The 26,163-nt window shown below is 25.6% G+C and overlaps 2 protein-coding genes and 1 long non-coding RNA gene across 5 annotated transcripts in view; 1 reads left to right on the forward strand and 2 right to left on the reverse strand.

Moving 5' to 3' along the window:
* Positions 1–7,314, reverse strand: part of LOC127280337 (uncharacterized) — a 32,277-nt gene extending 24,963 nt beyond the window's left edge. The window contains exons 1-2 of one of the 2 annotated variants that reach the window (XR_007842822.1): positions 7,187–7,314; positions 5,750–5,929 (exon numbers count right to left, since the gene is read on the reverse strand). The gene's annotated coding sequence lies outside the window, so the exon portion shown is untranslated. Of the gene's footprint in view, positions 1–5,749; positions 5,930–7,186 lie in introns of those variants that run through there. The other variant, XM_051303260.1, reaches the window with a different exon arrangement.
* A 1,436-nt stretch (positions 7,315–8,750) lies between these two features.
* Positions 8,751–19,947, reverse strand: LOC127280342 (uncharacterized). Of its 2 annotated transcripts, none has more exons than XM_051303268.1 (2): positions 19,886–19,947; positions 8,751–12,891 (listed from the first exon to the last, which is right to left on the reverse strand). In XM_051303268.1, exon 2 carries the CDS (start codon positions 12,736–12,738, stop codon positions 9,400–9,402), a length of 3,339 nt encoding a protein of 1,112 aa, XP_051159225.1. In that variant the 5' UTR covers positions 12,739–12,891; positions 19,886–19,947; the 3' UTR covers positions 8,751–9,399. The 2 variants fall into 2 exon arrangements, with proteins under 2 accessions (XP_051159225.1, XP_051159224.1); XM_051303267.1 differs by lacking the exon at positions 19,886–19,947 and adding an exon at positions 13,205–13,353.
* A 398-nt stretch (positions 19,948–20,345) lies between these two features.
* Positions 20,346–22,090, forward strand: LOC127280351 (uncharacterized). The gene is made up of 3 exons (XR_007842823.1): positions 20,346–20,433; positions 20,577–20,679; positions 20,763–22,090. It is a non-coding gene; the product is annotated as an uncharacterized LOC127280351 (long non-coding RNA).
* The last annotated feature ends 4,073 nt before the right edge of the window (positions 22,091–26,163 follow it).

A 26,163-nucleotide genomic window follows, 5' to 3' on the forward strand; every position in this document is an offset into this window, starting at 1 on the left:
AATTACTTTTCAAAATAATTATTGGTATAATGAAAAATATTCATTAAGTTGTCGTAAAATAAAGATTTATCAAGTAGATAATACGAGATAATGAAAATAAATGTAAATTAGATAATTAAATCTACAAATTGTAATTCATCACAAAAAATTAACTAACACACTACTTTAATATAAAAAAATAAATTTTTCAATTGATTCTAGGAGATCGATTTGGAGTAGTATTTATATTGTTATATCTAGAAATATTGCATTTATAAAATTCAGTGTATTTTAAAATTATAATTAACTGTTAATGTTTTTTATATGTTGAGATTATTTATTTAATATAGATTTAAAAACATTATATTCACAAAAATAGTTTAAAAAAGCGTCTTAATGTGTTTCCACCACTCAAGAATGAATATGAAAACAATACTTGAATATTGAAATATGAAGTATTTAAAAGTTTTAAGATAGATAAATACATTTTTATAATTACTGTAATATAAATAATTAGGTATTATATAATTAATTTTTTTAAAGAAATTACAAATATTGTTATGCTAAAGTTATTATTTATAAAATTTTACATTAAAAATGTACATTATTTTTACTATTATTACTATTATTAATTTATTACATTATTAAAAACATTAAATTAAAATTTTTTTAAATCATGATGTTAGAAGAGATACGAATAATAAATGATTAACAGAGAAGCCGTCAATTGATGTTAAAAGTGTTGCGTATTGTTTAAACACAATTTTTATTGTTATAAAGACACTTTTTTCTTGTGTTGACAATTTGAACATTTGCATTACTTGTTGACACGTTTTCCCTTAAAAAATAAAACATATATTTTCAACCAGCAGTATGATTTCAAAATAAAATATCTTAAAAAAATTCTCAGGCTATTATCCAATTTTATTTCAGGTTAAATATAATACATTTTAACGCTTTCTCTGCCCAGTATAAACAGAACATTTAAGAAAAAAAGCACATCACCAAAATTTATAGTGTACCAATTTACGATAACTGTAGTTTATTAAAAAATAATTTTTAAAAATTTTGATCTATATTATATACAATAATTATAAACTAATGCGTGCGATTTTATTCATGATATTTCTAAGCCAAACGTCCTTCTCATTAATAGTGTGTCGAAACTTTAGCTATACCTTTAAAACCTTGCCTAATTTTTTAATGTTTATTAATTCATGGTCCTGGATAAAAAATACACTTCCAGGCAAAAGAATTACATTTTTCTCTTTTACATTATAAAATTGTTCAATTTTTGCCCTTGCATATGGTCCTATAAATTCCATTTCATACAAAATGTTTATAAATTCAGGTGCAGGATAACTAGCAAATCTAATAGCGGACGTTTGATTTGAATAAGCTTGTGTAAATTTTTGCACAGTAATGTAGTTTTGAGATAGTAAATTTCTATGTATTGCACTTGGTTTAGATTCCATTCTAAATAATTTAGAATCAAACTCTTCGTCTGGATCATCAGATTGTCTTATAGCTAATTTATATAATGCAATCTTCATCAACTTTGCTTCCTGGGTATCCCTTGTAATTCTCGTATATCCTGTTGTCGCATAATTTCGTATCGCATAGTAATCATGAAATGTTACTGAATACCTTGCTTTCTGTTCGTTGTAATTTTTAATTATATTTTCTATAGATGCTTCTTTCTCAATCTGGCGTCTTTCTTCTTTCGAATAAAGAGTATTGATTCTAAATTCACTATCAAAATTTGATATATTATGTTCTTCAAAACGTGAGTCATATCTTAATTTTCTTAAAAGATCAGGATTGTCAATTATATAGTTTCCACTCCAAACAGGTTCTTCAAAGGAATTGTTTTTAAGCCAGTAATTAACAAATCGCATTAGGGTTGCTTTATCTGGAAATGTGAATTTTCCAAGCACATTGCGTATGCGTTCATCAGGAACTCTTGCATAATTCTTAATAAATGTTACCGCTTCTACTTCGTAGACAGATTTGTCACTAAAACGTCGTTGTCTTCGGCAAAGATTATTAAGTTTCGACTTTTCAAAATAACTAATATCATTATTACATTTTTCATCATAATCATCTGGTTGAATTGGTATTCCAGAAAATAAAAGTTTTTTCGAACTACGCCAAAGTTGATTATTAATTTCATACATAACATAATCAGGTTTAAAACTTACATTATTTAGAGCAATAAACATTTTCATTTCATTTTCTATGTTCCCTTGAGCTAAAAATCTTTTATCTTTAAATTCGTAACCTGTTCTTAACTGTGCAATTTTTGAAAAATCGTCAGATATAAAAATAAACTTATAACCATAACCACTTTGGTTATTTAAAGTATTTATGAATATTAATTCAGAATTATTTTCACCAATAGTACCAACGCTTTTGTATAAGTTGGATTTTAAAGTTGATATTTTAGAAAGACTATTAATGACTGACGTAAAACTGAAATTCATCTTTTCTCTTAAATAATTAATTATTCTTTCAAATACCTTTATATTGTCTTTAGTTATAAATGTTAATTGAAAAGCAGGATCTTTTATGTGTAAACTAATATCCATAAGTAATTTATCTTTACTTAATAGATTTGTTATTGAGAGTTTATAATTTTGTTGATTCGTTACAATGTTAACTACTGTTTCATAACTTGCATTCCTTAAAAATACTGATTTAATATTTGTGCCTAATAAAGACAGAAAATAACGTGAATTAGTGTCTATTGCTTTTGAAGATATGTCAATTGGAGAATTATAAAAAAAATTTTCTGTGTTATACGATGCGCAAATATGTGTGTAATTGTTTTCTAATGTATCTGATAAACAAGGATAATATGGAACTAATGATAAACCAAATTCTTTCCACCAATCACTTTTCATTTCTTTATTTTCTCCTTGACAGTTGTCTAATATTTTTAACTGAGACTCAAATCGTAATGTTTTGTAATTTAGTAAGTTTTGAAAAAAGATAGTAATATTTTCATCACTTCTTTTTAAAATTATAGGTGTTGCCGCAATGAATAATTTTTTAAAATATAACTTTTTGTCTTCTGTAAAACTTTTTCATTATCAGTATATTTGGTTAATATTGCATTGTAATCTTCTTGTTTTTAAATATAGTATTCAAAACTTGTATTATTATTTGGAAAATAAAATTCCAAAACGTCATAAGATAAATTTGTCGGTTCTTTAAAATCATTATGTGCTGTTGTATTTAGAGGTACTAATAATTTTATAATAACCGTACTATTATCAAGTTTCTCTATTAGAGATTTTGGAAAGGCCTCTTGAACTAATTGAAAATTAAATCTGCTATATAATTCGATTAAACTATTCAGTTGATTCTTAAAATACTCATTTGGATCAGGTAAACATTTGTCTATTTCACAGTAAAAAGATTTGGGATAATGCAAATAAAACGGAAATCCTAAATCTCTTTCTTTCTTGTCCAAATGAGAACAATGTTTATTCATGAAAGTTTTTGTCAATGCTACCTTACTTTGAAAACTAGAAAGTGCTAGGTGCATTTTTAATGTGTAGTCATTCTTTAAATTAACATTACATCATTAAAAGCTTGAGTTGTATATTCAAATAAATTTGTATACGCTGCTTGCCAGAAATGTGATTTTGAAATTAAATATACCATGTTTTCATAATCAAACAAATATTCGGAATTAAAAATATAATATATTAGAGCAGGGAGAGCAAAAGCTTTTAACATTTCAAAATTCTTTTCATCAGTTAAAATTAACTTTTCAATTACTTGACAGGTTATTAAGTATTGGTCAAATAAATTATTCTCAGTTGGATTTGCAACATTGTTTTCGAATTTAATATAATTGTTGGTATTTATTCTACCAGCTCGAAGAAACATTAAACCAGCTTGTGCATAAATATAATCAATAGACAATAAACTAAGATTTGTATTTGGTACAGGAAACAGAGGTAATATTATGTCGTTATATATTCTACCTACTGCTAGAAAACTAAGAGTTGAACTATCGCCATATTCATTTTCAAAAGACGCATTTTCAAGATCTAATATTATCCTATTCAATACTTCTTCTATTTGTGGGTTTTCTGCTTCACGAAAAATATTAGCCAAAAAGCCATAAATATTTCCATATTTTTCAAATACTAAAGAACTAATAATGTGCTCAAACATAACTGTAACAAAAGTAACATCGACGTATTCTTCATATTTTTCTCCATAAAGATCGCTGCCTTTTAACAATTCTCTAATTAATTGAGCTTTTTTGAATTCATTCTCCTCGTAGTCTTGCAAATATTTATAAAGTGCATTAATAATTGGGATTTGTTTATTTTGATCAATTTCTGATAGATAATTTTCAATGAATAAAAAATCACTGAGTATGTTTAAATAACTAAATATTGGTATAAGTTGTACCGTTTCTAGTGGATTTTTAAATGTATCCATTCTTAATATTAGAGTTATAATAACACCGTCCGACACGATTTTTCACACATGAAAAAATCAATGATTTTCAGAAACTAGGACCAAAAAAAAGATACCCGTGTCTGGCCGTTTTGCTAGATCAGGTCATTTTTTGCTTTTAGGGGTAAAAACAACCCTTAAATGAAAGGTGATAGGAAATCTTGTACAAATTAATAATTTTTTATGAAACCTGGTATCTCGGGGTTTTCCAGGTCGCTGATTACGAATCTGATGTCAGATTTTGAAAATTCAAAATGTCGGATCCAATATGGCGGTCGAAATTTATAAAAATTCACCAATTCATTTGAAAGTTGTTACTTAGGGGTTTTTGGGGTCGCTGATTACGAATATGATGTCAGATTTTCAAAATTCAAAATGGCGGATTCTATATGGCGGTCGAAATTTATAAAAGTTCATCGAATTTACTTGAAACTTGTTACTTTAAGGTTTTTGGGGTCGCTGATAACGAATATGATGTCAGATTTTGAAAATTCAAAATGGCGGATCCAATATGACGGTCGAAATTTATAAATATTAATTATTTTTTATAAAACTTCGTATCTAGGGGTTTTTGGGGTCGCTGAGTACGAATCTGAAGTCAGATTTTTAAAATTCAAAATAGATCTAATAATGTGGAAGATTAGAAAACAATATATAAAAAATAAAAATTTCCACATATGTGTTTGTTGTATATTGGACACTTTTTTAATGACAAAAAAGGCTTTGTAGTAAGTAAGAATATTTTTATTAGATAACAGTAATAGGCTCAAGTAAGATGAATTTAAAGATGTGAAGTGATTGTTTAAAACTGCTGTGCAAAGTAAAAAAGTCTACAATTGTCATTTGTTTTATGTACTATTTTCCGTAACTATGCAACTGAAAACGAACATATAAATAACTGTCTAATCTTTCACAGTATTAGATCTATTTTGAATTTTAAAAATCTGACTTCAGATTCGTACTCAGCGACCCCAAAAACCCCTAGATACGAAGTTTTATAAAAAATAATTAATATTTATAAATTTCGACCGCCATATTGGATCCGCCATTTTGAATTTTGAAAATCTGAAATCAGATTCGTAATCAGCGACCCGGAAAAACCTGAGATACCATGTTTCATAAAAAATTATTAATTTGTACAAGATTTCCTATCACCTTTCATTTAAGGGCTGTTTTTACCCCTAAAATCAAAAAATGACCTGATCTAGCAAAACGGCCAGACACGGGTATCTTTTTTTTGGTCCTAGTTTCTGAAAATCATTGATCTTTTCATGTGTGAAAAAAAAGTTGAATTTTGTCGGACGGTGTAATTTATCATTTTTATTTACAACTGAATATTTGTATGAAATTGTATGATACTAATAGTCTTACAATTGGTGATATGAAACTATTTTACTTTTTATTTTGTCATTAATGTCAATGTCGTTGGTTTCCATAAAAGAGATATCATTTACAGTAATTCAATTATTATCTGAAAAATGATATACACAATTATTGAAGAATTAGTGTTAATCTTAATAAATTTAAATTAGTAGAAAATGATACAAAACTACTAAAACAGTAACTGAGAGGTTATTTTAGAAAAATTTATGTTTAACACAAATGTTTGCCTTATACTTTATCCACAGTGTTAATTTCATCGGGAAATTTACTCTTAAAATATTGAATGGATTGATTTGAGATTTTTTTTATGAAGGGTCACAATGTATTTTAGACATTTTCACAAAAATTGTAGTTCAATCTAATTTATATTTTAATATTCAAATTCTTGATAGAATTAACATTGTAGCCCTAATAAACACATACTACTTGTTAGATTTGATTTAGTTAAAAATAACTAATTATTAAATTCACTTTTAGGTTATGTCAAAGTATTTAAAATTTCTGGTAATTAATTAAATTTGTTAAATTCGACTATTTTTTCAATAAAAAATAGTTACTTTTTACTAATTATTAGTTATTTATTTTTTTAATTGCTGAAGCAAAACGACAGCCAAGATTTTACTAAAAATTATTTATTTTCAACTAATTCAGATTTAGAAAGTGGAAAATACTTTAAGTCCTACTTAAAAATTATTATTGCGAGTGAATCAAATATTATGGATTGAAATAAAAGATGGAAATAACAGGTAAAAAATTATGTAAAAATTATAAATTAATATCACTCTGATTGAAAAAATCTGTTACATTAAGCAATATATTATCATCTACTGAAATTTAAAACAAACTTTAAACTATAAGCTAAAATTATTATTTTATAATTTTTACTAATTAAATTATTATTATTATTATTTGAAATAATTTTTTTTTTAAGTTTTTGTTCTGGATAAATATTTATTTAATCGTTAAAAAAAACGACATTATTATTTTTTAAAAGTTAAAATTAGTTTTGATATTAACTTATAAAATTTATATAACATTCTATTTAATAAACAATAACGTCTTTAGAAATATTAAATGCTTTTATTTGAAATGTATTTATGCTATAGAATTTGTCAAAAAATGTGAGTTTTGTTGTATATTTTTTTAAAAAAGTAATTTTCATGCTTGACAGAAATATTTTAATTCAATAGAACAATATAATAGTACAATGTATATATAATACAATACACTAATTTCGAGGGAAAAAATGCTTTACTTGAAATTTAGTTGATGGTTAGTAAATAGTTAGGTGCAATAGAAACAGAAATATAAAATTTATATTATATTATTACGTAATTTTATTTACCTTGTACAGTATTTTAATACGCTGCTGATTTCAATAGTTAGATTATTTTTGTAAATACTTTATTATATAGAAAGTAGTTTAAAAAAATATATTATTTTTTATAAGCAAATTACTATTGCGATCGAAACTTCAGTGTTAATATTCAAACTGGATTTATATTTTTTTTTATCTGTCACCAAAATTTTTCACCATGTCTATAGTTTTATTGGTACAATTGAAAAAGTAAAACTTAATATTTACTCAGTACGTAGATAAGATAAGCGGAATTTTAAAATTAACATAAATTAGTGTAAGGCACAATAGTTCTTAATTTTACAAAGAAAATTATAAACAACAGTTTTTAAAAAATTTAATCAATGAACGAGTTCATATGAAATTTGGTTTCAGGTTCTTTTTGGGTTGATGATTATGAATATAATGTTAGATTTCCGTAATTTAAAATGAAGAATACAGAAAGGCTGCTTACAATTTTTTTAAATTTGAACTATTACGGATTTCTATAAAACTTGATTTTTGTGTAGGATTCATGTAGCTGAAGATAAATCTAATTTCATATTTTTACAATTAAAAACAACAGATCCAATAAAAAATTGTCCTCTATTTTGAATTTTTTTAAATTGACTTTACATTTATAATCAGTGATTCCAAAAAACCCTGTAAGTAACAATATTAAAGCATCAAAATATTCAGGATATCCAACGAATATTCTGGGATGTTCTGGGAATATCATTTGGTCATTGGATATTCTGGGTAAATCCAAATTTCCAGTAGTGGGATTACGAATAGCGCTTGTCGCTATTTAGCGCTTTTCGCTATTTAGGGTTAAAAACTTACATATTTTTAGTCAAATTTGTTCTAAATGATGTCCAAAATAAAATAGCGTTGACAGTTTTTTCAAAACTTAAACAGCAAGATCGTAATTCCAAAGAGAATATAAACATAACCCTACTGGATAAGACCTTTGACATAGAATTCATGTCAATTTCCTAAAAGGTTTTATCTACGTAGCAAACAAATATTACACGAAGGTGGAAACAATTCTCTAACTTCATGTTTGCGAACTGTTAGTTTCAAATAAAATAATTAACTAGTGACGAAATAAATTATACTTTAATATTGCAAATAACCTATTAATTTAATAAATAACAACTTTAAAAATAAATTATCTAGTTTAATGTTAAAATAATTTATAAAGGAAATAAATTTTTTTAATTTAATTTAATAAATAAAAATTAAGAAAATTAATCTTATTGCAAGAATTTAAAATAATAATTGCATGAGATTTAAAATTAGCATATACTTTACCAGCCTAAATTTAAAAATTGATAAACTTTTTAAATTAAATTGATTTAAATTTGCATTTCTTGAAAAACTCTTTAACTCACAAAAAATGCCCTATACATTTTTTTAGTGAAACCTGGCGTGAGAACAAAAATTCTATTTCCGAAGTTATATCTTCAAAATTTTTTAAATTAAATTTTTTCCCCATTTTAGACAATGTCTAATATTGGATAAAGTTGAATTATTTTCTTGACATTTTGTAAGGATAGAAATTTAAAATAAATGTTTTCTTTATTTCTTTATTATTCTTATGTTTTATTTAGTTTATAATTATTAATTATAAAAAAATTTCAGGTTAAAATTTAGAAATAAAAGTGTTAATATAATAATATTAATAATTATCGTTGCCTCAAATTGCCTTTTTTATAACTTTTGAAATTGTTACACTTGGAAAATTTGTCAGGCTTTTAGATATTTCTTTTAATTGCTTCATTTCTTCATCGTGGGAAATCCTTATGAATTTGATACATTTTTAATATTAAAAAAATTGTTAAATTATAAAATAAAGCAAATATGAGTAAAAAAATACACAGAAAAACAATTGTACCAACCTAAATCTATCAAAATGATACCATTTTTTTAGTCACCCGATAGCAAGAAAATTTTTTAAAATGAATGTAGCTTTGAATAGCTGTCGCTATTTGTAATCCCACTCCAGATACTTCTAGGCTGTCCGTAGGATATTCTAAAGTATCAGTTGCTGTGAGAGTTGTTAAGAACAAATAAGTTGTTATTTATTGTCTTTTGGCACTATTTTACCATAAGTAAACTAACTCTAACTAAATACATAAACATTTAATTTATTCTATATCTATATAAAGTAAGCATTTTAGTGACAGAAATACTTAATTTCAAATTTTTTTATACAATATTCATAAGTTGATGTGTGCAATTTCATTCATGATATTTTTGTACCAAACATATTTTTCATCATAAGTATGTCGAAACATTAGCTTTAGTTTTAATACCTTGCCCAATCCTCCAATGCTCACAAATGTACGATGTACAATCAAAAACTCGCTTCCAGGTAGAAGAATTACATTATTATCTTTTTGGTTGTAAAATTGTTCAACTTTTGCCCTTACATAAGGTCTACTAAACACCATTTCATACATAATGTTTATACATCCAGGTGCTGGATAAGCAGCAAAACTTTTAGCAAAGGCCGCACTTGGAAAAGCTTGTGTAAATTTAGTTAGAGTAATATTATTATAAGGCGATAACTTTCTATCAATTTTAATTGGTTTAGATTCGACTCTAAATAATTTTAAATCAAACTGATTTTCTGGATCATCAGATTGTCTTATAGCTAATTTATATAATGCAATCTTCATCAGCTTTGCTTCTTGGGTGTCCCTTGTTATTCTCGTGTATCCTGTTGTAGCAAAATTTCGTATCGCATAGTAATCATGAAATGCAACAGAATAACTTGCATTCTGTTCATTGTACTCTTTAATTATATTTTTTATAGGTGCTTCTTCCTCAATTAGATGTCTTTCTGCTTTCGTGTAGAGGCCATTGATTCTAAATTCACCATCAAAATTTGATATAGCATGTTGTTCAAATCGTGAGTGGTATCTTAATTTTATTAAAAGGTCAGAATTTTCAATTTCGAAGATTCTACTCCAAGCAGGTACTTCGAAGGAATTGTTATATATCCAATAATCGACAAATTGCATTAGAGTTAAGTTATCTGGAAATGTGAATTTATCAAATACGCTGGTTATCTGTTCTTCAAGGATATTTGTCTTGTTCATTACAAATTTTATCGCTTTTCTCTCGTATATAGTTTTTTCATTGAAACGTTGTTGTCTTCGACAAATGTTAAAACTTTTCCAAATTTTAAGGTTCTGTATATCCTTACATTTTTCATTATTATCATCAGCTTGAATTTTTATTCCAGAAAAAATAACTTTAGTAGGACTCTTACGAAGTTGATTATTAATTTCATACATAGAATGATCAGGTTCAGGTTTAAAACTAACATTATTTAAAGCAATATATTTTTTTATTGCGTTTTCTGTGTCCCCTTCTGTAAATAATCTCTCATCTTTTAATTCATAACCAGTTCTGAAATGAGCAATTTTTGATATATCGTCAAATAGGAAAATAAACTTATAACCATAACCAGTATCACTTTGATTATATAAATTGTTTATGAAAATTAATCGAGTATTGTCTTCACCAACAGTACCAATGGCTTTGAAAGAATTTGATTTTAAGATTTTTATCTTATAAAGACTATTTATGGTAGAATTAATTTTAAAATTTGTCTTTTCTCTTAAAGAAATAATTATTATTTCAAATAAAAGTATTCTGTCTTCTGTTGTAAATGTCAACTGAAATGCAGGATCTTTAATGTGTAAACAAATATCCTTAAATAATTCAATTTTATTTACTAAATTTTTTATTGTGAGTCCAGATTTTTGTTCTTCAATTAGAATTTCATCTACTGTTTCAGAAATTGCATTTTTCAAAAATACTGATTTGATAGTTGTACCTAATGAAGACAGAAAAGATCGTGATTTATTGTTGATTGCTTTTGAAGATATGTTATTTTGGTATTTGTAAAAAAAATGTTCTTTACTTAGCACACAAATATTCCCGTAATTTGTTCCTAAACAAGGATAATATGGCACTAATGACAAACCAAATTCTTTCCACCAGTAACTTTTTATTTTCTTACTTTCTTCTTGACAATTGTCTAAAATTCCTAACTGACTTTCAAATCGCAATTTTTTATAATTTATTAAGTTTTGGAAAAAGACAGTAATATTTTCGTCAACTGTTTTTAAAATAATAGGTGTCGCAACACTGAATACTTTTTCAAAATGTAATCTAATATCTTCTGCAAAAATGTCTTCATTATCGGTGTATTTGATTAATGTTGCGTTGTAATCTTCTCGTTTTAAAATATAGTATTCAAAACTTATATTTTTAGGGAAAAAAAATTCTAAAATATCATAAGGTAAATGTTTTGACTCATCAAAATCATTATAAAACACTGTATTGTTAGGAATTAACAATCTTATAACAACTGTCATAAGATCAAGTTGATCCATTAGAGATTTTGAAAAGGCCTTTTCGACTATTTGCAATTCATGTGTTTTATATAATTCGGAAATGTTATTAATTTTACTTTTAGCATATTCACTTATATTAGCTTGACCTTTTCTATATTGATAGTACAATGATTCAGAATTAGATGAATAAAGTGCTAAATTACAATTATTGATTTTCTCCGCGAAGGATTCGACTAATGCGTTGCCAGTTCGAAAACTAGAAAGTGCCATGTGCATTTTGAATGTGTAATCAGACTGTAACTCAACATTAATATCATTAAAAGCTTCAGTTGTATATTGAAATAAATGTTCATAGGCCGTCTGCCAGAAATATGACTCTGAAATAAAATTTGCCATGTTTTCATAGTCAAATAAAAATTTTGAATTAAAAGCGTAATAAGTTAGAGCTGGAAGAGCAAAAGCTTTTAACATTTCGACATTTTTCTCATCAGTTAAGATTAACTTTTCAATTACTTGACCAGTTATTAAGTATTGGTCAAATAAATTATCCTCAGTTGGATTTGCAACATTGTTTTCGTATTTAATATAATTGTTAGTATTTATTCTACCAGCTCGAAGAAACATTGAACCAGCTTGTGCATAAATATAATCAATAGACAATAAATCAAGATTACTATTTGGTATAGGAAAAAGAGGTAATATTATGTCGTTATATATTCTTGCCAATGATAAAGGACTGAGTTTAGACCTGTTGCCGTATTCGTTTTCATAAGATGCATTGTCTAGACTTAATATTATCTCATCAAGTACTGTTTCTATCTGTAAATTGTCTAATTTATGAAAAATATTAGCCACAAAACCATAAATATTTCCATATTTGTCAAATACTAGAGAACTAATAATGTGGTCAAACATAACATTAACAAAAGTAACATCAACGTATTCGTCGTCTTTCGCTCCATACAGATCGCTTCCTTTTAATAATTCTCTAATTAATTGAACTTTCTTTAATGCATTATTCTCATAGTCGTGTATATATTCATAAAGTGCATTAACAATTGGTATTGGTTTATTTTGGTCGATTTCTGAGAGGCAATTTTCAATGAATAAAAAATCACTGAGTATGTTTAAATAACTAAAGATTGGTATAAGCTGTACCGTTTCTAGTGGATTTTTAAATGTATCCATTCTTGATATTTAAGAAAACTATAAAAATAGTTTATCATTTATATTTAACAGTTTGATTAATATGATGCTATTTCAGTTATATTTTCTTGCCGTTGATGTCTATGATTTCTCTTTCAATAAAGAGGTCATCATTTATTAAAATTCAAATATTATCTACAAAATAATAAATTTTATTATTGAACAATGAATGTTACTATATATTAAAATTATTAAAAATTTAAGCAGTTACTTGAAATTAATTTTAAAATCATATGCTATGAAGAATTTGTTTAATAAATCAATTAATAATTTCCACGCTAATAATAAAAATATTTTTTATTTAACAGTAGAATTCTTAATGTTTAGATTTATATAATACACTCTAAAGAAAAAAAATCTTTACTTTAAATTTGGTTTATGATTATCAAATAGTTACGTAAAATGGAAACAATGCATGAGGAAGAAATTTTAAAACATATTTTTTTACCTGATATTGTTCATGAAACTCTAGAGCTTTTAATAATATTGTGATAGTGTTGACAATTATTTTTTACTGGGGGTTTATATATACAATATATTTAATAAAATATGTAAAATATATATAAAATTTTTGTTCATCTCCAAATAAAGTGTATAACTATGTCCACAGTTTTATTGATACAACTGATGAAGTAAAAATAAATTTTTAGTCAAAACTTATATATTATAATCGTAATGTTAAAATTAACATAAATTAGTGTAATGTAAAATGGTTTTTTTATTTTTCGAAATAAGCATAAGTACATATTGTCTGTTACAAGGTACATATAATGACAATATTATCAATATTTTATCATAAGTCACTCTATAAACATTTTATTTATTCTATATCTATATTAACAATATTTCTTGTGTTGACAATTTGAATGTTAGCATCCTTTGAAAAATGAAACAAAACTTTTGAACCAGCAGTTTGATGTCAAAAAAAGAAAATTAAAAAAAATGCTCAGACCATTATAAAATTTTATTTTATGATAAATATAATACTTTTTAATGGTTTTACACCCAGGAAAAAAAAATATTTAAAAAAACACATCACTAATACTGTAACAGTTTGTGACAACTGAAGTTTAAGAAACAATAATTTTTTTAAGATTTAGAATTTCAGTATATGGGCGATTCCACGTTAAATTTACAATCAAATTTTTAATTCGGCCAAAAACATTTTTTCTTCATTCCTTATTGAAAAAAAGGATACGTATTTTTTTTATGGCCAAATTTTCTCACTATGAATTTTTGAAATTTTAGATTTTCAAAAGTCGATTTATTTTCAATCACATGTATCTTTAAAATTATCAACTTTAGAAAAATTTTGCTAAGAGAAAAAAAGTTTAGTTTTTTCACGACTTTTAAATAATTTAAACAAAAAAAAAATTTTGAATTTTTATAAAAAAAATATTAGTTTTTTATAATTTTATAATTTAATTAATCGTATAAACAATAGAAATGTTTAAATATGTTTATATTTAAAGTTTTAACAAATCCGTTTTGTAATAAACAGATGTAACAAGTTAAAAAAATATAAAATGCCTCTTAAAGAAAATTTCTTTTCAAACTAGATAGACTCACAAAGCACCGCGCGCGCATTAAGCTTGCAATCCGAGTTTAAATATTTATTTAAACTTATTAAACTTATCAGGCCCACTCTGAAACCTTTTCTAAAGTCTTCTTAACACTTCCAGGTAGGTATAAAAAAAAAATCGGGCCCAAATGTAAAAAACATTAATTTGTTTATAAAAAACTAATATTTTTTTATAAAAATTCAAATTTTTTTTTTGTTTAAATTATTTAAAAGTCGTGAAAAAACTAAACTTTTTTTCTATTAGCAAAATTTTTCTAAAGTTGATAATTTTAAAGATACATGTGATTGAAAATAAATCGACTTTTGAAAATCTAAAATTTCAAAAATTCATAGTGAGAAAATTTGGCCATAAAAAAAAAATACGTATCCTTTTTTTCAATAAGGAATGAAGAAAAAATGTTTTTGGCCGAATTAAAAATTTGATTGTAAATTTAACGTGGAATCGCCCATATACAATATTTAGAAACTAATATGTTCGATTTTGTTCATGATATTTCTATACCACATGTACTTCTCATCAATAGTGTGTTGAAACGTTAGCTTTAATTTTAAAACCTTGCCTAATTCTTTAACGTTCACTATTTCGTGGTCTTCGATAAAGAACTTACTTCCAGGCAAAAGAATAACATTTTTCTCTTTTACATTATAAAATTGTTCAATTTTTGCCCTTACATATAATCCATTAAAATCCATTTCATACAAAATATTCATATATTCAGGTGCTGGATAACCAGCAAATCTAATAGCGGATGTTCGATTTGGATAAGCTTGTGTAAATTTTTGTAAAATAATGTTATATTGAGAAGATAACATTCTGGCAATGGAAATTGGTTTAGCTTCTAATCTAAATAATTTTAAGTCAAACTCCCGGTCCGGATCGTCTGACTGTCTTATAGCCAATTTATATAATGCAATTTTCATCAGCTTTGCTTCTTGGGTATCCCTTGTTATTCTTGTGTATCCTGTTGTCACATAATTTCTTATCGCATAGTAATCATGAAATGTTACTGAATACCTTGCTTTCTGTTCGTTGTAATTTTTAATTATATTTTCTATAGATGCTTCTTCCTCAATCTGACGTCTTTCTTCTTTCGAATAAAGAGCATTGATTCTAAATTCACCATCAAAGTTTGAAATATTGTGTTCTTCAAAACGTGGGTCATATCTTAATTTTCTTAAAAGATCAGGATTTTCTAGTATATAGTTTGCACTCCAAATAGGTTCTTCAAAGGAATTGTTTTTAAGCCAATAATTGACAAATTGCACTAGGGTTGCTTTATCTGGAAATGTGAATTTTCCAAGTACATTGCGTATGCGATCATCAGGAACACTTGAACTGTTCTTAATAAATGTTACGGCCTCTTTTTCGTATCTAGCTTTTTCATTAAAACGTTGTTGTCTTTGACAAAGATTATTAAGTTTCGACTTTTTAAAATAACTAATTTCATTATTACATTTCTCATCATAATCATCAGCTTGAATTGGTATTCCAGAAAATAAAAGTTTTTTAGGTCTACGCCAAAGTTGATTATTAATTTCATACATAACATATTCAGGTTTAAAACTTACATTATTAAGAGCAATAAACATTTTCATTTCATTTTCTATGTCCCCTTGTGCTAAAAATCTTTTATCTTTAAATTCGTAACCTGTTCTTAACTGTGCAATTTTTGACACATCGTCAGATATAAAAATAAACTTATAACCATAACCACTTTGGTTATTTAAAGTATTTATGAAAATTAATCGAGAATTCTTTTCACCAATAATACCAACGCTTTTGTATAAGTTGGATTTTAAAGTTGATATTTTAGAGAGACTATTAATGACTGACGTAAAACTGAAATCGAATTTTTCTCTTAATGAATTAATTATTCTTTCAAGTACACTCACATCGTCTTTAGTTATAAATGTCAATTGAAATGCAGGATCCTTTATGTGTAAACAAATTTCTTCAAGAAATTTGTTTTTACTTAATAGATTTATTATTAAAATTTTATAATTTTGTCGATTTGTTATAATTTCATCTACTGTTTCACTACTTGCAATTTTCAAAAACACAGATTTGATATTTGTGCCTAATGAAGACAGAAAAGAACGTGAATTAGTTTGTATTGCTTTTGAAGATATGGGCAAATCCACAGAACCGGCCGATTTCATGTTACTCACATATTTTTCTATTTTAGAAGTATTATATTAATTATTTTCATACTTCAACCATTTTGTAATATCTCTGAGAACCTATTGAAATAAGAAAATTGAATAAATGTGAACCTTCTAGTCTTTTATAAAAAATAAAATCGAATTAAGTAACTTAAAAAATGAAATTTACGGTGTTACTCCAGGTATAAATTTTAATTCTTATAGGTATAACTTGTTCGGCATAGATCCGAACAATTCCAAACTGTGGTGAATTATAGTTTACTTATTGAAGAATGTTTTGAAAGTAATAAAAAATATGTGCTCTTAAATAAAAAGAAATGATAGTCGTTGAAAGTAGCGTTACTCATTATTTTATAATAATGAAATGTCTATACATTTTTGTAAATATCTTTTGCGGCGATTATTCGATTTGAATTTTTCAAATTGGAGCTTATTGCTTGTGAACAGACGAACAAATGTATGTATCATAGAATAGAGTGCAATCAGAATTAAAGAAAATATTCCAATAATTATCACTCTATGTTTAAGCGTGAACCATTTTCAACTTAGCCTTTTTTCAGTAGCACAACTACAGGATAAAATATGATGAGTTGAAAACATGTGTGATTATATAAAGACATTATTATAATTCTTGTATGCAAACGCCAAATTATATTTTCAATTTATAACGTCTAAAAATTAAAAATAAAAAAAAATTTATCGAAATTTAACTAGTTAATCGTGAAAAATGAATTATCCTTTCATTTGTTTTATTTTCAAAGTTATATCAAAATCGATGTCAATAATGTCAGTTTGTTGGTTAAAATAGTTAATATCAAAATTAGTAAGTAAACAATTTAATTTACAGAAATAAAAAATTAAATGCTAATAAATAAAATATATAATAAAATATGATAAAATATAAATAATTTATTTTTGATAATTAAAAAATTAATTATTTGTATTTTATCATATTTTATTATTCAAAATGTTTTGCACATATTTCAAATAATATATAAAAAAAACAAAGAAATGCCATTTTTAATTATAATTTCCAAAAGAAAAATAATATTTTCGTTTTTGGCTTTTAACTCAAACGGCATTAAAATAAAATGAATCACGCAAGAAGATAATTGTTCTTGAATATATTTTAAAGAAAGTAAACCATAAATAAAAGGTGTGCTTGCTATTTGGAAAATTTTCATCTTGATAAGTAAAAATCGGCCGGTTCTGTGGATTTGCCCATATGTCAATTGGAGATTTATAAAAAAATACTGTGTTATACGATGCACAAATATTTCTATAATTTTTTCCAAATGTATCTGATAAACAAGGATAATATGGCACTAATGATAAACCAAATTCTTTCCACCAATCACTTTTCATTTCTTTATTTTCCGCTTGACAATCGTCTAAAATTTCTAACTGAGACTCAAACCGTGATTTTTTATAATTTAGTAAGTTTTGGAAAAAGACTGTAATATTTTCATCAGTTCTTTTTAAAATTATAGGTGTTGACACACTAAATAATTTTTCAAAATATAACCTAATGTCTTCTGTAAAGACTTTTTCATTATCAGTATATTTGGTTAATATTGCATTGTAATCTTCTTGTTTTAAAATATAGTATTCGAAACTTATTTTATTATTTGGATAATAAAATTCCAAAACGTCATAAGATAAATTTTGCGGTTCTTCAAAATCACCATATGTTGTTATATTTATAGGTACTAATAATTTTATAATAACCGTAATATTGCCAAGTTTTTCTATAAGAGATTTTGGAAAGGCCTCTTGAACTATTTGTAAAACATATGTTCCATATAATTCCGTTATGTTACTTACTTGACTCCTAAAATAATCATCATGACCAAGACGACACTGTTGAATTTCACAACGAAAAGTTTCAGGATAATGCCTGTAAAATGAATCTGGAGATTCTCTTTCATTTTCATCCAAACTACGCAAATGTTGCTTCATCAAAGTTTTAGACAATGATATCCTACTTTGAAAACTAGAAAGTGGCACGTGTATTTTTAATGTGTAGTCATTCTTTAACTTAACATTAATGTCATTAAAAGTTTTAGTTGTATATTGAAATAAATGTTTATAAGCTGTCTGCCAGAAATGTAAATTTGAAATTACATTTACCATGTTTTCATAGGCAAAAAAATATTCTGAATTAAAAATATAATACATTAGAGCAGGGAGAGCAAAAGCTTTTAACATTTGAAAATTCTTCTCATCAGTTAAAATTAACTTTTCAATTACTTGACCGGTTATTAAGTATTGGTCAAATAAATTATCCTCAGTTGGATTTTCAACATTATTTTCGAATTTAATATAATTGTTGGTATTTATTCTACCACCTCGAAGAAACATTGAACCAGCTTGTGCATAAATATAATCAATAGACAATAAACTAAGATTGGCTTTTGGTATAGGAAATAGAGGTAAGATTATGTCGTTATATATTCTACCTACTGCTAGAAAACTAAGATTTGAACTATCGCCATATTCATTTTCAAAGGACGCATTTTCAAGATCTAATATTATCCTATTCAATACTTCTTCTATTTGTGTGTTTTCAGCTTTACGAAAAATATTAGCTAAAAAGCCATAGATATTCCCATATTTGTCAAATACTAGAGAACTAATAATGTGGTCAAACATAACATTAGCAAAAGTAACATCAACGTATTCGTCGTCTTTCGCTCCATATAGATCGCTTCCTTTTAATAATTCTCTAATTAATTGTACTTTCTTGAATTCATTCTTCTCATAGTCGTGTATATATTTATAAAGTGCATTAACAATTGGGATTTGTTTATTTTGATCGATTTCTGACAGGTAATTTTCAATAAATAAAAAATCACTCAGTATGTTTAAATAACTAAAGATTGGTATAAGTTGTACCGTTTCTAGTGGATTTTTAAATGTATCCATTCTTGATATTTGAGTTTTAATAGTTTATCATTTATATTTACCAGTCTGATTAATATGATACTATTTCAGTTATTTTTTCTTGTCGTTGATGTGAATGTTTTCTCTTTCAATTAAGAGGGCACTATTTATTCAAATGAAAATATTATCTACAAAATAATAAATTTTATTATTGAACAATGAATGTTACTATATATTAAAATTATTAAAAATTTAAGCAGTTACTTGAAATTAATTTTAAAATCATATGCTATGAAGAATTTGTTTAATAAATCAATTAATAATTTCCACGCTAATAATAAAAATATTTTTTATTTAACAGTAGAATTCTTAATGTTTAGATTTATATAATACACTCTAAAGAAAAAAAATCTTTACTTTAAATTTGGTTTATGATTATCAAATAGTTACGTAAAATGGAAACAATGCATGAGGAAGAAATTTTAAAACATATTTTTTTACCTGATATTGTTCATGAAACTCTAGAGCTTTTAATAATATTGTGATAGTGTTGACAATTATTTCTTACTGGGGGTTTATATATACAATATATTTAATAAAATATGTAAAATATATATAAAATTTTTGTTCATCTCCAAATAAAGTGTATAACTATGTCCACAGTTTTATTGATACAACTGATAAAGTAAAAAAAATTTTTTAGTCAATACAAATATATTATAATCGTAATGTTAAAATTAACATAAATTAGTATAATGTAAAATAGTTTTTTTATTTTTCGAAATAAGCATAAGTACATATTGCCTGTTGCAAATTATATATAATGACAATATTATCAATATTTGATCATAAGTAAACTAACTCTATAAACATTTTATTTATTCAATATCTATATCATCAAAACTTTTTAGTTATAAATATTCTGAATTTATATACAGAAAGAAATATTATATTAATTGTATTTAGATATAATTAATATTGTTAATCAATATTGTGCAGGCATTATTTTGAATTCACGTTTTTTCTATGTACATATATATTTTCTTATGGTAAAGCTATTCATTTTCCTTTTATTAATAATAACAGTAAGATTACAAAAACTGGAAACATAAATAAAATAATGATTTCTTGGAAATTAATAAAGTGATTTCTTAAAAAAAATGATGATAATAATATTGAGTGACCTTTTCAGACCACATAATGAGACAGGACTCTATGATTAATTGTTATGATTATTACAATTATGTCATATTAACTTGCAGCGTGATCAATTAAATCTTGCAAAATTAATAGAGGTGGGAATATTTATTCTCAAGATGTAATAAATTGGGTAGAGAGAATTACAATGCACGATATTATTATTTTTTCTTTTTTCAAGAATCGAATTAGAAGGAAGAGTAGAGGAAAAAGATCTCGACGACTAATGGGTTCGTCCGCTTAGGAAGAAACGTGATCCGAAGATGGCTGCAAGCAATGAGAAGAGATTAAAGCAGTCGTGGCCTCGACATTATGTAAGGTCGTCTATATTGTTAAATCGACGTATCGAGAGGACTTCCTTTCCTTCAATTATCATTTTGTTTCTTTGGCTCCCATTCGAGAAATATCGATCAACATTTACAATGGGAACAGAAAGGGATTCAAATTGACAAAAAATTTCTCCCAATTTGGGAATTCAAAAGGATTTAATTCTTAAGTTGATATGAGAGTCTGATGTAAACTTGAGAGATGGCGTTAACTTTGAGTTACTTTTTTTTACAGCTGGTTTTTATTTTATTTTATTAGTAGTAAAATTAAATTATTTCCGGTAAGACAATTGATTTTAACTTTAATACCATTAACATTGAAAATATTAGAATAGAACTATAATTTATTATTTAGAAACAAAATTCAACATATATCAAAAAATTGAAGATTTCTTTATATAAATGTAAAGTTAAAGAAAATTTTTTTAAAAAAATTAAATAAATTATGGGATTTATTTCCTGGTTGTCTGTGCAGCATCCTGCAAAATTTTTCCAGAAATGTTTATTTTAGTTCTTATGTATATATAGACTTGATTATCGCGTGATGTCTATAATTAATTGTTGTTATGGGTATATCCTTGCAGAAAATGTGTGGAGACAATGAATATCCTGATTTTAATCTTCATTGCATGAAATCTAAAATCGTAACTTGTATATATATATATATATATATATCTGTTATCTACTATTAGCGCGTGATTATACTGGCTTCCTACATTCTCTGTGAGATGAACTTTCCCGAGTATAAACTTATGGAAATACGACATTTCAAATTGCTAATAGCGCACTGCCAACAAGCGACGAAAGAGCGAACAAGCTCTGCTGGCGATTTTTTTCATGCTCTTACCGTATAAATTATATGTTACACTGAGCAGAAGTCACGGATCAGACGACAATTCATTACAAAATTTTACAAGTCTGATTCTACCAGATGCCTTTATATGGTAATGATCATAATCACGATTGTAATCATAGTTTTGCGATTGCAATCTTTATATATATTTGTACCAGCACTAATGGCTTAATAAGAATCAAATTTGTTGATTTCATCTTGACAATTTTCACAAAATATTTTATATATTTATTATAATGCAAAAAAAGAAAAATAAATTTCTTTCACCGACCATTAATATTGCGTCTGAAAGAATTATTTTAATTATCAGAAAGAATGCAAACAATTTTAGTGTGTCGAAAAACGATTTTTTTTTTAAACCATAGTCATTTATTTTTTAAACAAGGTCAGATTTCTTTTTCATTTCAGTATATTATAATGTTAATTCCCATATTTAGTTTAAAATTTACTCGCTATGATTAATAAATTTACCCAGTAAACTAAAGAAGTTGAAATTAAGTAAATTTTCTGGCGAATGGTATTCGAGCTGATAATATATATATTATAGTGAGGATAAAAAAAAATCCTGGGACTGTAAACGATATTCGATGATACACATTTATAAATGTTGGCGATTACGTAGAGTTTTTATGTGACATGAAACTTTCTATATACTCGAGAGATGCAGGGAGAGAAATTCCGTTATTTGCAAGACAGAAAAGATGTCTCAGGTGTCATTGAGATGAAAATAAACTCAATACAATCCAAAGAAATGTGCACTCCATGATCATTAATCTTTTAGCTTTATGTTATTCTCTTTTAAAGCAGGTTGGCAAGTTTATCGGATCCTTGTGTTTTGCAATCTTAATTTTCAGATCCATTTATATATTTTTTTTTATATATATATATATACATACACATAGCATTCGTTTTCAAATATAATTTTTTTTAAACAAGCGTTTCATCATCACTTTTTAATATATAAAGAATGATTTATTTTCATACCGTGCGCGCTAACTTATAATGATAAAGTTTTCATTCTTGTCAATTAAGGTAAATTTATACACCTTCGAAATGTGGAGAACGTTAAGTAGTAATTTAAACATAATGAAGCAATTCAACAGGTTGTGAGGAGATTGTACAAAATTATAAATCTTATTCTGAATAAAAGGAGGATCTAGCGCGTAGTTTATTCTCATTAAAAACTAACCATACTACTTAAATGAAGATCAATTTATTCACTCTATTATATATATATATATATATATATATATATATATGTAAAGTGCAATTCCAATATTTATAAAACTTCTTTTGAAATATTCTCAGAATTCTTTTATTTCATGAACAAGGCAATTCGTCTCTGACTGTAGCTATTATCATTGTTATTAGAAGCACATGTCGCGAGATCACGATCGATCAAGAGTCGAAGAGCGTAAATACGAGATCGATAATATAGAAAGAGAGAGAGAGAGAAAAAAAACTCGACCAATCGTTATTATACGTCGAGAGTCATCTAGACAATGAAAATGTATATGAAGATGAACATGTATTGTATAAAATGAACATGAAAGAGTAATTCTTTTACTTGTGCATTGACTATGATGCCGGCCAAGGACATAGTGATCGCACAAATGTGAAAAAAAAATTCAAAAAATGCACAAACACGCGCTTAAGAATCGCTTATATGAATCAACCTCGAACCTGGGCCATCAGCAGATGATTCTATATATGCTGATCCTGGGTCATGTTATACCTGATCACCTCACGATTGATTACGTAATGTAACTGCCGCTAATGCATCAAGAGAAGATACGATTAGAGATCCATATGCTTATTAAAAAAAAAAAAAAAAAATGCAAATATTAATAGCAAAATGATCTTGAAAATTGGTGGCAAGGTTATGATTTATCTTTTTCAATACGGATTTGATGAAAATTATCATTACATAATATATTTTGTTATTGATCAAGTTTTATTATATCTTGATAACTTTAATCCTTTGTGGTACCAAAATCATTTTCGAATAACTTCTTATGCATATTTAAATGTTTTTTTTTTGTATCTTGAACATACAATACAGAATTATCTATTCAAATAACATCTTTTCTATTAAAAATTTTTTGATTTTAAGCCATAAAAACATATTTTTCATATGCATCAATATATACGATGTACTTGATAATTTTACTGTCTATTAATTATTCAGTAATAAAATTTTTTCATCATTTAATGAATATCTTAATTTTTTTCCCCTCTTTGAATAGTTATAATGTTTAGAGAAAGAGAGAGAGAGAGAGAGAGAGGATCTAAGCGCAACGTCGTTAATGGTGAGATTGCAGTTGCCTGGATTCTCATGTGTTAATATTCTTTTGTCAGAAGGTCAAAAACTGACTCTTCAGAGTTAACAACGTCTTCATTGCGCGTAAATATAATTAAATCGTGCGTATATTCGTGAGGGTCAGTGATTGCATTCAACTCCAAGTCCCGTTGAACCCTTGACCTGACTATACGCGCGCGCGCGCGCACTTTACAGTCACGCGTGAATCTTAAAAGGACGCCAATGTCTCAACTTTTGCGCCTAAGGGCATTGAAATAATTCTAGATAGTCGCGTTCCTGTCAACGATTGTTTTTTTTTAAATCCGTCATCGCGTCTTTCAACTATATAAAACCGTAAATATTGAAACATTGAGAAAGCTATATTTTATATTTATATATGGTCGATTTTCTAAAATGAAGGAATTTTCATGTGTTGTGTAATTTCATCTAAACATCTTATCAATTATTTGCTTTTGAATAAAATGTAATTTAAACATCTTTTGATGATCTCCTATGATATCTTACCCAGTGGGAAATTGTCGAGGCTCACGATTGGTTTAATATTGAACCCGACAAAGTAAAAGTTTATAATTTTACATATAGGAAAAACCAGCTCTGGAACTAAGAACTAAGAATAAACACCTTTAAGTACACAAAAAATTACAACAATACACTATTTGAGGGGCTGATAGCAAAGGTTATAATTTAAATAGGAGCAAAAATAGTTTAAAAGCCTTGCGAGCAAAAACGGCTTAAAATATTTCGATTAATAATTTATCTATTTGAAAGATATGTTTATGACTTTAACTTTACTTATAAATTTATTATTTAAATAAATATTGTAAACCTAAAATTACTATAAAAAAGTATAAATATTTTTAATAAATAGATTAATTAATCACAATATTTTAACTCATTTTTGCTCACAATATTTTTATCCTATTTATGCTTGCACTTAAATTGTAACCCACTTTTGCTATCACTCCCACATTTATTAATATTTACATTAAAATTTAGAAAAAGTCAAGTAATTGGCAGAAGGTCGAAAGATTCATAATTTTATATTATCAATTATAAATTTTAATAATATTAATGAGATCATTTCGGAAGGAAAACGACCCTAAAATAAATAATTGTGACACACCGTCCGAATTTAAATGTTGCCAACGATGATCATCGCCTCGTTTGAATTTTACACTTTAAATTTTGAAATATTTCACCAAAAAAAGAATGACACTAACTCGACGAACACCAGGATGAGAGGGTGTTTTCGACGTCGACGCTCTGAGTGTTCTGAAAGTGTTAAGTGGTTCTCAACCAATATTAAAAATTATGATTAGCCATAACTTATTATGATTGGCTAAAGCATGCTAAAAATGACATGTTTGTGATACGGGCTGCAGTTTTAGGTGATGTGCACAAAAAAGGGTGTGTTATTTGCATGCTTTATTTGAAATAGGATGCGTTCGGGCTGTGCTCGTGCTCTGGTTTCTCAATCTTGTTTAATAAACCGAGCGTGTTTTCTGAGTGCGAAGGTAAATAACGGAAAATTTTCAAAAATGGCAAATTTAAACCCTGAAGTCAATTACGTTAACGCTATAGGAATTGTACAAAATCTTGCTAAAATATAAATAAAATAAAATAAATAAAATAAATAAAATAAATAAAATAAATAAAATAAATAAAATAAATAAAATAAATAAAATAAATAAAATAAATAAAATAAATAAAATAAATAAAATAAATAAAATAAATAAAATAAATAAAATAAATAAAATAAATAAAATAAATAAAATAAATAAAATAAATAAAATAAATAAAATAAATAAAATAAATAAAATAAATAAAATAAATAAAATAAATAAAATAAATAAAATAAATAAAATAAATAAAATAAATAAAATAAATAAAATAAATAAAATAAATAAAATAAATAAAATAAATAAAATAAATAAAATAAATAAAATAAATAAAATAAATAAAATAAATAAAATAAATAAAATAAATAAAATAAATAAAATAAATAAAATAAATAAAATAAAATAAATAAAATAAATAAAATAAATAAAATAAAATAAATAAAATAAATAAAAAATATAAATAT

This window comes from Leptopilina boulardi, unplaced genomic scaffold (assembly GCF_019393585.1).
Source record: "Leptopilina boulardi isolate dan_hultmark-lab unplaced genomic scaffold, ZJU_Lbou_2.1 LbouV2_237, whole genome shotgun sequence".
Lineage (NCBI taxonomy): Eukaryota > Metazoa > Arthropoda > Insecta > Hymenoptera > Figitidae > Leptopilina > Leptopilina boulardi.

Coding starts and splice junctions, on each gene's coding strand:
- LOC127280342 (XM_051303268.1), bottom strand. CDS start 12,738: ATGGATACATTTAAAAATCCACTAGAAACGGTACAGCTTATACCAATC.